Below are 11,200 nucleotides of genomic sequence, written 5' to 3'. Positions count from 1 at the left end.
GTTTCGCATCATTGAATATCTTGGTTTTTGTTTATCTGCCATTGATGGCAGCGTACGATATGAATGGGAATTACGGAAATCTTTTACGCATCCCCGCCATTCAATTGCTCCTATCGCGATGTATATTTATTTTCCGGCATTTCTTATCATGTACAACGTGATGGTCTTTGGAGTATTCTTGAGACGAGAACAAATTTTTTGCCTCAATCTTTTATAATTTTTCGTTTATTCCAGGATTGTAATTTGCATTTAACGTACTGAGGGTAATTTCAGGTGAATTTGTTGGATTATTCCGCCGGCCATGTGATTGTTTGATCGAATTTCAGATATTGCACTAGGAGAAGGAAAGAAAATCGTAGCTAGCGGAATAAATGCCTTGGCCCGAATCGGTTAATTATTGTTTGCGATGTAGCATATGGATTACGAGGTCGGCTCCACCGGTCACAATAAATCAGCCTCCGTAATATAGGTCACGGTTTTGGGTTACCCGAAGGCTTTTGGCCGCAATTGTGCCTGAAGAACGCTGACCATTGAGAGGGAAGCCTGATAGACAGACGTCATGGAATGAGTGGAGGCGGAACTTCGAATTCAAGAGTCGCATACCAATCTCGCAAACCCTAATCAACCTCCCTCAACAAGTGTGCTACGCGCGAGCTAGGCTTTGTATATCGCTGCTCGCTTTTTCCGCCAGCCCATTCATTACGCAACTGTGCAGGGTGATGGAGAAAAAATTGGCCACTTAATTTTCGAAATCGATCCGACTCGAGTGAAAGTGTTGTGTGTTGTACCTACATGAATATCTCTGTGCTCGGTGAGTAGTTCCAGTGTACTACCTTTTTTGGATTACCTACTTATTGTCCAAGATGGTAAACAACGGTGCTGAAGAGTTTGCCTCCACCCCGTCGCGTCTATGGTCAAGACTGAGAAATTCACGGTTAGTAATGAATTGCATGTGGGCCGGGATTGAGATTTTGATCTTGTGGCCACCTTTTCCCAATTATAAAATTGCTATTTAATTATTTGGATGAACGTCACTTGTTTTTATTACCAGATTTTAACAATGTCGTTCGCAAAACTCGTCCTTATAGCTACATCATTAGTTGTTATTTCTTATATTTGGTGCTTCATCATATGAGTCAGCGGCACTCTCATTTATATTTGTTGGCGATGTTATCCGAATATTTATATTTTACTCCAAAATTGGTGATTGTGGTTTGATCCCAATTATTTATTTATTTTACTCTTTGCGAGTCAGGCGATTGGTAGATTATAGATGTTGGATTATTACAACCTATGAGTGTATTTGAAATCAGATCGCTATAATCATCTTGTCTTCTCAAGCAAACGCAATGTTGTTCACCGCAGAGATTTTTGAACGGCACATCCCGTTGCCCTCTTAAAGGCAGGGGCGCAACTAGGAATTAAGGCTAGGGGGGGTTTAGGGCGCAACTAATACCAGGTCAGGAGGCATGGCATACCCGCCAGGATAAGCGGGAGGTTCGGAAGCCCTCCGCCAGAAAAAAATTAAGATAAATGGTTTAAAATGGTTAGTTTTACGGCCTTCTGAGGGATATTTTATTAATCCTCACACTATTCTGTAAGCAATATTAATCCAATTAATTATAATAGATTCACCTAAAAATTTTCTGTGAGCTCTGGGGGGGTTTCATCCCCCAAAACCCCCCCCACTCGCAGCGCCACTGCTTAAGGGGGTGTACCAACTTTCGTATTAGCGCAGTGAAATTTTCCCCTGCTCCACTGAATGCTTCTTTCTCTCATTTTTCGAAATCCTCAGTTGACGGTACTGCTGCTATAACCGATGTCGGAGATAAAGTGCTAATCTATTCTAAGGAATAGCATTTCCTCATGATCCTCTTTTACCATCTGGCGCATCGTTGTTTTTTTATTTGATTGATTCAACATCGCTGTGAAATTAATCAGCGGACTCTGCGTAAAAAGCCGAAAGTTTGTAAAATTGAGTTTTTGTTGGAAATAGAATGAGGAAAATGTTATACTTGCAGTTGATTGGCTCGAAAATATTTGCCTAAGTTGATTTCTACCATGGATTAGGGTCATGTTTGTATCTGCCTAATTTTGATGTCTTACATGATATAATACAATCCCTCGAGGCCGTATATGAAGAAGGGGCAGGGGGTTCGCCCCCCCGAATTACGAAATTTTGAGCGTTTAAGTTTACTACCGCCTGCCGCTTTGAGGTGTCGTAGTATTGCCTCCCTATTAATACTATCGTACTTCCATATTTTGATCTTAAATTTATTTTTAACAAAAAATTATAGTGCTTTTATTTCAAAGAACTTAACCTTATCTGTGCAGAATAAAATCCGAAGATTTAAGCGTGATGGGGTGGAAAATTTCCATATTTGAATAAATACCTACTTGAAAATTTCCACTTATAAAATTTATTACGACCTAGGTTTCAATGTTGCTACATCTACAATGTCAAACTTCATCACCTTGAAAATGAGTTAGTAGCATTAAGACCTAGGCCGTAATAAATTTTATAACAGTGGAAAATTGCAAATGCTTGTTTCAATATTGACAGTATGGATCTAACTAAAAATCCACTTCCCCCCAGATATATAATCTGTATACGACACTGCAACCCATTTCGCCAGGTCGCTGCTCGTTAAGGAAGTTACTAACCGACGCGACGGTCAGACCACGTTACTGACCGTCGGTCAACGGGTAGCGTGACGAATTCGCATAAATTCCAAGGGTGCTTGTGGACACGGTTTATAACCTTTAGAGTCCTCCTGAGGGGTGCAGTAGGATTTCGAAGATAGCGACGGATGATCGAATAATTTTAGTATTCCGTATAAGTATTCTGGTTGGGTTGCTAAAATTTGTGCGGATTCTCGGAAAACCGTATCTGCTAAGCTGTTGATTTATTCCCTTTCTACTGAGGTCTGGTGTCCGTGCCTTGAAGGACGTGAGGCCTTCCTTTGTGATTGACATCGGCCTTTTACGGCGACACGTTGATGATATTTAAGCATACTCCTCTGAGTATGGATAGTTTTATTTCAAACTGAAAGCCCTTGAGGAGTTCCCATCCGTCCCGCTCCAGGTTTCCAGAAAAGAGGTCAAAACCTTTGGACTTTTGAGTTCGATAAAATCTGATGCATTAGGTTCTCAGACCATTCTTTCTTGTTTCAAAGCGGCCACATTTGGATTTTTACATCCAGGAATATTTCTTCTGGTTAACTTTGAAAATGCACTGTAGATGGAATTTTACTTCCTTAGTAATGGATGGCATTAATGTTCGCTCTTTATTCATTATATATGCCTTCCTTATAGATACGCTATATGCCGTGTCATCCATAGTTCCTGCTATTGAATTACAGTTCGTCCTATTGAATTGCATTAATCGTCAATTGTTCGGTTTACTAAAAAAATAACCAAACATTTATATGTTTTTACTATTCAGTCATTAGTTACAACGTTTTTTTATTAGCAAGTTAATAGAATACACTCATACTCTTTTCAGTGCAGTTATTTTCTCTATTTGAGGAAATTATTTTGTTTCCTATTACCAAAGAGTCTGCGGCAATGGGATATAAATTCTTAAAAAATAGCATATAATTACTATGTAGTAATAGGAAATAAATTTTTTCCTATGCTATTACTCTATGATATCATTATCCAATTATCCGCATATTTGGCTTTGCGAATCGGATCCGGTCCCAATTAATTCAGTTGGAGTTTTGCTTCACTTGTCATACCATATATTCATGTTGCCCTGTTAGAAAGAGATTGGTCTGCAGGTATGCAAATCATGAATCGGCGAAGGGGCGCAAGCGCAACGGACTGGTTACGGACTGAGACGGGCAGTGATCCAGTTGAATTTTTCTGCAGTTCGCGCGGGCAGAATATAAATGCGGCATGTGGGACGGCAATTAGTTTGGATACTTTGACAAATTATCCATATTATATGATACTATCCATGCATGTAATATTGCTTCCATCAAGAGGATAAAAATATGAGGGCGAAATATCATTTTGTGTTCAATTACCACTTAAATAAACGTTACAAATACTAAAATATGGGAGGAAATTCCGTGAATCTTCAATAATTGCAGTGAAAAAATATGCACTATTTTTATTTAATTTTTAAATTAATATCCGAAGATTAATAATCTTGGATGAATATTTCTATTGAGATCTGGTTATGCATTAACATTATAAATATGCATAAATAGACGTAACCACCTTCAGCCCCCCGCGTGTTGCCCGACATCCGAAGACAGCCGCGGCCTGATGCTGCTTAGCCCGCACGGTATTTTTATTTCGACCCTACTGGACGTTGATGAATTTTGAGACTACGAGGCTTTCTCAATATTGTTGTGTCTTCATGATGCTGCGTAGGATGAAGTACATACGCTGCTTAGGTAGTAATGGTCGACAGGGGCGCAGCTAGGAATTACGGGTAGGGGGGGTTTTAGGCGCAACTAATACTTACGGGAGTGGGGGTATTGCATACCCACCAGGGTAAGCAGGAGTTGCGGGTGCCCTCCTCCTTTTTTTTTAATTTTAAGCAATTTTAAGAGTAATGGTTCAAAATGGCGAGTTTTACGGATTTCTAAGGGACATTTGATAAATCCTAGCACTATTCTATAAGTAATACTGATCCAAATAAGTAAAATGGATTAAACTTAAAAATTTCTCTGAGCACTGGGGGGGGGGGTTTATCCCCCAAACCCCCCCCCCCCTCGCTGCGCCACTGATGGTCGAAATCAATATCGGGAAAAAATTGTAGGCCTGAAACCGCTTAGTTATATATTCATACATCAAGCGCGGATTTTCACGTGCAAATGTAGCGTCATTTTCGGATTAATTTCAAATAATTACTTGCAACTGGCGTCATCATGGTTTTCTTATGGCCTTATGAAGTGGTGATTAATGAGCTGAGACCCGCAAGATGTGGGCTCATTTTTTAAGCTAAATTTTTCATTGGGGCTATTTTCCACAACCGTGGTACTATTTTACGGTGAATGTAGGGGTTTAAGCTAAAAATAAAAATGTATGCTATTACGATGTCTTCTTGATCTTTCCTTGGTCCATAGCTGTTTTCTCGTTTGGGTACGATGTGTATCAGTGGTATAACTACGACTTGACTTTTGGGCGGGAGATGAATCAGATTGAATAGTACACCACGCCGGGTATAAAGACACGAAATGCTGCTTTATATTGGGTATATTAATGAAATAGGTGCGTTCATTATGCAAATAAACTTCTAATATAAATTAATTAGAGAGGCCTAGTTAAGAGCAAAACGTTTAATCGCTGTATTTCAAACAAGTAGGATTACTGTGATATCAATATTTTGTTTATTTTTGGGTTTCGGGGCGAGGTTTCTATCCCTCTCATCTAAGTTCATCATAGTTACGCCCTTGATGTAAATTATTATTAACGGAATGATTATTTCTTCCCAGCGACTCATCACGTTTTTTGCTTTTGAAACATAAGTATCACTTTCGTTCTGGTAGGTACTCTCAGGTCGAGGTACTGATGCCGGCAATCTATTGCCATAATTCTGGCGGCAGTGTTTCCTTCTGAATACCTTTGTAATTTAGGCAAAAAAAATTCCTCAAAATATGGTTTCACGCATAGAAAAGATAAGCCGCGATTATAGATAATACCTAGAATGATTAGTAATCGATCCTTCGGCACCCTGCGAAAGTCTTAATACCACCAACGAACCAAGCGTTAGGTTAGAAAAAAAATACCACGAAACGGTTGAAATTTTTGCCCAAAGGACTCTTAAATATCATATTTACCTTAATTAGCGTTTTATCCAGATTGAAAAACTCAACACTCAAAATAATTGCATTTAGTTATGGCTATCCGACGTCGCACGAGCCTGGTACTATTTTTATAATTTTTTTCTTGCTAATTCGCACATTTTGAGACCACGAATTCTTAAATGGGATGATTTTTTTAAAATAAGCGCCGGCCTAACCTAAACTTGAGCGTGAATCTTATTTTTCGCGAATTTCGCGTATCTCATGCTGTGAATTTCAGTTCCCTGTTCTTCTTCTCAAAGATTGGCTTTTAGGTTGCAGTAATAGAGTTAGAGAAGGCGTTTGGAAACATTGAAAGGAACTTAATGCTTAATATCCTGAAAGAAATAGGGGTTCTATACCAAGGCAGGAGAATCATCCACAGTTAATACAAAAACCAAGTAGTGGCTATAAAATCAGGACCCATCAGTGAAGGACCAGGAATTATGAAAGAATTGACACAAAGCTGTGTTTTGACACGTGTATTTGCAATGTTCACATCGAGAATGCCATGAAGTAATCCAAAGAGAAGGCGTCAGGAATATACATGGAGAAAATATTAGCATACAACGATTTCCCGATGACATAGCTATCACAACATATGCAGAGTAGGATTTGAAAAAGATTCTGGTTAATATGGGCAGGGGTGGAAGTCACCTGAAAATAAGCACAGAGAAAACGAAGATATAACGATGCAACAGAAGAGAAGAAGTCAGGACTTATATTTTAATGTGGAGGAAAAAAAAACTGGAAGAGGCGAATGAATTCTGTTATTTGAGAAGCAGAACTAGGAAGAAGCGAGAAAAATTTTTCAGTAGAGTAGCCCAGGCGAAGAGAGTATTCCATCAGACGAGAGATATACTTACGTTGGGAAATTTAAGCATGGAAGTAAAGAAGCAATTTATTAGAATTCTCATGTGGAGTTTTCTTCTCTACGGAAGTGAGGCATGGACAATGACGGAAGCGGAGAAATCAAGAGCTTTCAAAATGTAGTGCTACAGAGGAGTGATGAGGATCAAATAGATCGATCGATTAAGAAATGAGGTAGTTCTAAGAAGAGTAGAAGAGAACGTAATCCCCGTAAAGACATGATAAGAAGATGATACCACCTAATCAGCCGTATCATGAAACATGACGGCCTGATGAAGACAATCGCCGGGGAAAAGTAGATGTCAGTAACGCAAAACGAAGACTGGCGAATTTAGTGGAGAACCATCTACGGAAAATCATAGGATTTTTTCTCTCCATAGGAAAATCTTTCCTTTCCGTAGAAAAATTGAATTATCGTTTCGTTATTAGTGACCCACGCCGCCCCAGTGTCGGCGTTGGGATTTCCCTATCCTACTCCTTCCACCCCTATCGGCGTCCTCGGGCTCTCATCGTGGCGGCGTCTCTAAACCTTTTTTCTTCCCATCCCGAGGTGCGCGGGAGAAAAGTCTCGGACTTAAAGACTCGGCCCTCAGGAGTGTGACCCCGCGAACCCGCCCTGGGTCCTCGTTTCCGTTGAGTGGAGAGCTGCGTCAAAGCAATCTTAGCACAGTTTGTTGACCAGTGACGGTGAATACATGGCTTATCCACCTCTCTCCAGCGTTTGGTGCTCCACAGCGCCCTTTCTTCTTCTATTCTTCGGTACACACCGCAGAATATACTACCATACATTGAAATAATACCTAATATCATGAGTAAACTGAAAATTTTGCTTACGTTTTATGAAATAATAACATATTTGGAGTTTAAATGACGAGTCATCGGGTTACTATTAAAATCGCGTAATTGCATTCATGATTGCTTTATATTCTTTATGAGGTATTTCGAGTAAATTATCGGTCTTGCCTTTTGATTTTTGGTGGAATTGAGGTGGACAAATCCCTGCTTTAATTACAGTTTTCCAGTTTCCTCTGAAGGCTCCATTGTTGTTTGAAATTCGGAGGTGACCTCAAATGTTCCATGATTCCTTCGGTGTTGTTCTTGCATAGTTAGCTTGGGTGTACAGCTCGGGCTGTTCCCTTATCAATCTGAAATTTAAAAATACGGTAAAACTCGAGGAAGCAGAAAACTATCAATTTCCATTGTGTCGTTAGCTCCGTTGGCTAAATATGCGTTCTTCATTCAGGTTGCAATGCATGAAATCTCTCTAGAGCCAAAAAGAGTGCTACATTTTTGCTGCTCCTCGGACTTTGAGCAGCCCGTATGGCTTTCTGATTCCCACATTCTGACTCTTACTATTGAGTCAAATCTTTTAACGCACGAATAAGTTCATATTCATCAAATAAAATTTTTCTCCCTCGCTGTGAATGAGTTTTCTTATATTGTTCATTGTACTCATTGGAGTGAAAAATGACGCTAGAAAATCCTTCGTTGTTTCAACGGATGATTATTTTTATTGGCCAATTTTTAGTTGGACCTCTTCAAACCCTGGTAGATTCACAACCTTTTGTGCTAAATCCTCATTGGCAATGGGAATTTCGATAAGATTTTTTCAATTAGCAACATAAAAAATGATGATATACCTGAAATATATGTATTTCTTGGTTAAAGCGTTCGCGATTTATGGTTAAAGAGTGACATATGGGTCTATGCAGCGTGATATAGCGGATTTTTGCCCCGACGCACAGTGGGCTAAAATCGAAAAAAGCTCGAGGGTGGTCGTTTTCACTAAATTAGTTCAACTTTGACCTCAAATATATTATTAAAATAAGACATTGCAATATTTCCACTGAGTTTTATTATGACACTACGCGTTTCGTCGTTACAAACAACATTATCTTGTTAATCTTTTCACACTTGATAATATTGTTTGTAACGACGAAACGCGTAGTGTTATAATAAAACTCAGTGGAAATATTGCAATTTCTTATTTTAATAATATTAAGAACTTCCACCATATCGTGCCCAACGTCATACAAGATACTCAAATATATTGTTCACGTAAAGGCACAGGAAAGAAATAATCTGGTAAGTTATGCACAATTTATTTGAGAATATGCAGGCGAAATTTCAACTTCCTTTCTCAAAAAAATCGTTTTTGAGGTTTTAGCCAGCTTCTTTCGATTCTAGCCCACTGTGCAACGTTTCGTGACCAGCAGTCGGTCACGAAACGTCGGGGCAAACATCCAATACATCACATGGCATACACTCATACGTCACCCTTTAATACGAAATATATGGTCGATAATTGTACGGTTGCATTAATCTTTTACAGTTTGAGGAGCTATAGATATGCAAAAATAACGATTGTTATTTTTAAACCAAAAAGTCCCTCTCATGGAATGAGGTTTCCAATTTTTAAATCCCGAAAGGTACATATAAATATAATCCCTTAAAGGTGGGCGCATAGCTAGTCTTTAGGGAAGGGGGAGTAAGGAAAGTAATGAGGCCCTCGGCTCCATTTACTTGCCATATCCCCTGGCAAGTTATGCCACCCAATGTGTAGCTCGGGCCTCATCACAGGACTTATTGTTTTTTTTTTATTTTACGAGATATTCCACTTCGTCCTATTTGTATCTAAAAAGCGTAATCCTATTTTTTATACACACAAGTTTATACTATATGCATTTTCCTTTATCTCACACAAAGCCTAATTTTCTAAACGTGTTCGATTAAACGCATTTTTCACTATGCTATATAACTTATATTATGTCTTTCTATTTTCGACTTAAGAAGGGTTAACAGCGAGAACGAGCCAAGCGTTTCACCTCCAGTTCGCCAATCCTCGCTCACATTGCTAGTAGTGATCTCCTAATCTCCAATTTTTGAGACTAGCATCATTGAATCCCGAGCTTTAGTAATCCGAGCTTTTCATTCATTCTAAGGTGATACTTTGAATAGATTTTTCATGTACTCTACGATCTTTACTGACATACGTTCTCAAAATATTATTTCCGTAGAAGGGAACTTCATATTGCCTAAATTTTGGACGCACTCCAAAATTTTAATAGTTTTTGCAATATGAGAGTCGATTTCCCCACTTTTCGGGATTTATTTCGTCATTATACACAATGAGAACTATTTTAATGGCTTTCTTGTACAATTTCCGTTAGGCTTTGTTGGTTATCCCGGCATAATGCCCGATAATTATTCCTCATTACTTGGAATGATGCGGCATGCATTCCGAAAAGCTGAAGTGATACTTACTACTGAATATTGAGACACTCAAATACATTTATCTACTTTTAGATATGTGGGCTGTTTTTCCTAGTGAGTCTTGGCCAGTCTAACTAACTAGCGCTTGCCATGGTATTGATCGGACTAAATATCCTATTTTGATTTCATTTCTATGTCGCTTCAGCGTATTTGCTATTCACGCCTGTTGATGACCGTAGGGTTAGTCTCTTGGATAATTTTGAACTTTATTAATCTCCTTGCAATAATCTCACAGTTTCAAAGAAAACTTCAATGAATGATAGCGAATGCAAAGACATCAATTTAATAGAGGATAAATTTTGATGCCGCGTCGCACAGTGGGCTAGAATAGAAAAAAGCTGGCCAAAAGTCGCTAGAGTCTAACAATAAGTTATTAGTAAATTAACGAAACATTTTACAAATTGTGTACCTATTGTAAATGTGCAATTTAATTTATTTAGGATTATGTAGGCCAAAATGTTGTTTAGAAGGGCGATAACAATTAAAATAGGCGAATGTGATGCGGGAAGCATACTCTACAGGGGCACGCCTATCTTCTGCTCAGGAAATATCAAGGGAAAAATAGAATTTTTTCTACTGCTAACAACGTTAAAGCTATCAAATAGTTTTGCATAAGGTAAATTTTGAGTCAAAAAGTCAACTTTTCTGGTATGTTTTACCCGATTTTTTCTAATCTTCTAATGTTCTAATCCTTGTGTCGGGCTTCCAATGCCTCTTCGGAAAGCTGCCCAATAGGAAGAATGTCATATTTCACGATTCCCGCTCCATGTATAAAAACTTTGTGATTAGTTCCCTCTCTATTTGCCAAGACGACACTATGTAAATCTTGACTAGTCACTGTCGTTGTATCCATAACTGAGCAACTACTCTGTGGACGTCCTTCGGCAATTCGACAAGGAATACTGAAAGGAAACTGACTCGGCTAGAAATGAGCGAGCCAATCGCTTAGACGGCTTATTTTGGGAAAATTAAATTTCTAGATTGGAAAAATTTGCACGTGTTCAAAGTAAAAGAACAAATCTGGGGACACAAGTGGGCAGCCGCCGAGTGAAAAGGGCTAGGAAAGCGCGCGAACCGTTAGGTTTATTACCGTCCGCACGCGGCCTCCGCGCGAAGACCCAAGGGTAAAACCGTCAGATAAGGGTACATACCATAAAGTCACCGCAAATAATAAGTAGTTGAGTGCAATGCAACATAAATGTAAACCAGTGGCAGAGACCATAATAATTTATAATTTTAATATTGAAGAAATACTAGCT

General features: G+C 38.9%; 1 protein-coding gene across 1 annotated transcript in view; it reads left to right on the top strand.

Annotated features, from left to right (window-relative positions):
* The first annotated feature begins 848 nt into the window (after nucleotides 1–848).
* LOC124171628 (solute carrier family 41 member 1-like) overlaps nucleotides 849–11,200 on the top strand; it is a 151,456-nt gene continuing 141,104 nt past the window's right edge. Inside the window, exon 1 of the mRNA XM_046550829.1 lies at nucleotides 849–934. Coding sequence (XP_046406785.1) covers nucleotides 864–934 — 71 coding nt within the window. The 5' untranslated portion in view covers nucleotides 849–863. The remainder of the gene's footprint in view (nucleotides 935–11,200) is intronic.

This window comes from Ischnura elegans, chromosome X, assembly GCF_921293095.1.
Source record: "Ischnura elegans chromosome X, ioIscEleg1.1, whole genome shotgun sequence".
In the NCBI taxonomy this organism is placed as follows: Eukaryota; Metazoa; Arthropoda; class Insecta; order Odonata; family Coenagrionidae; genus Ischnura; species Ischnura elegans.
This window is presented reverse-complemented; position numbering and strand designations above follow the sequence as displayed.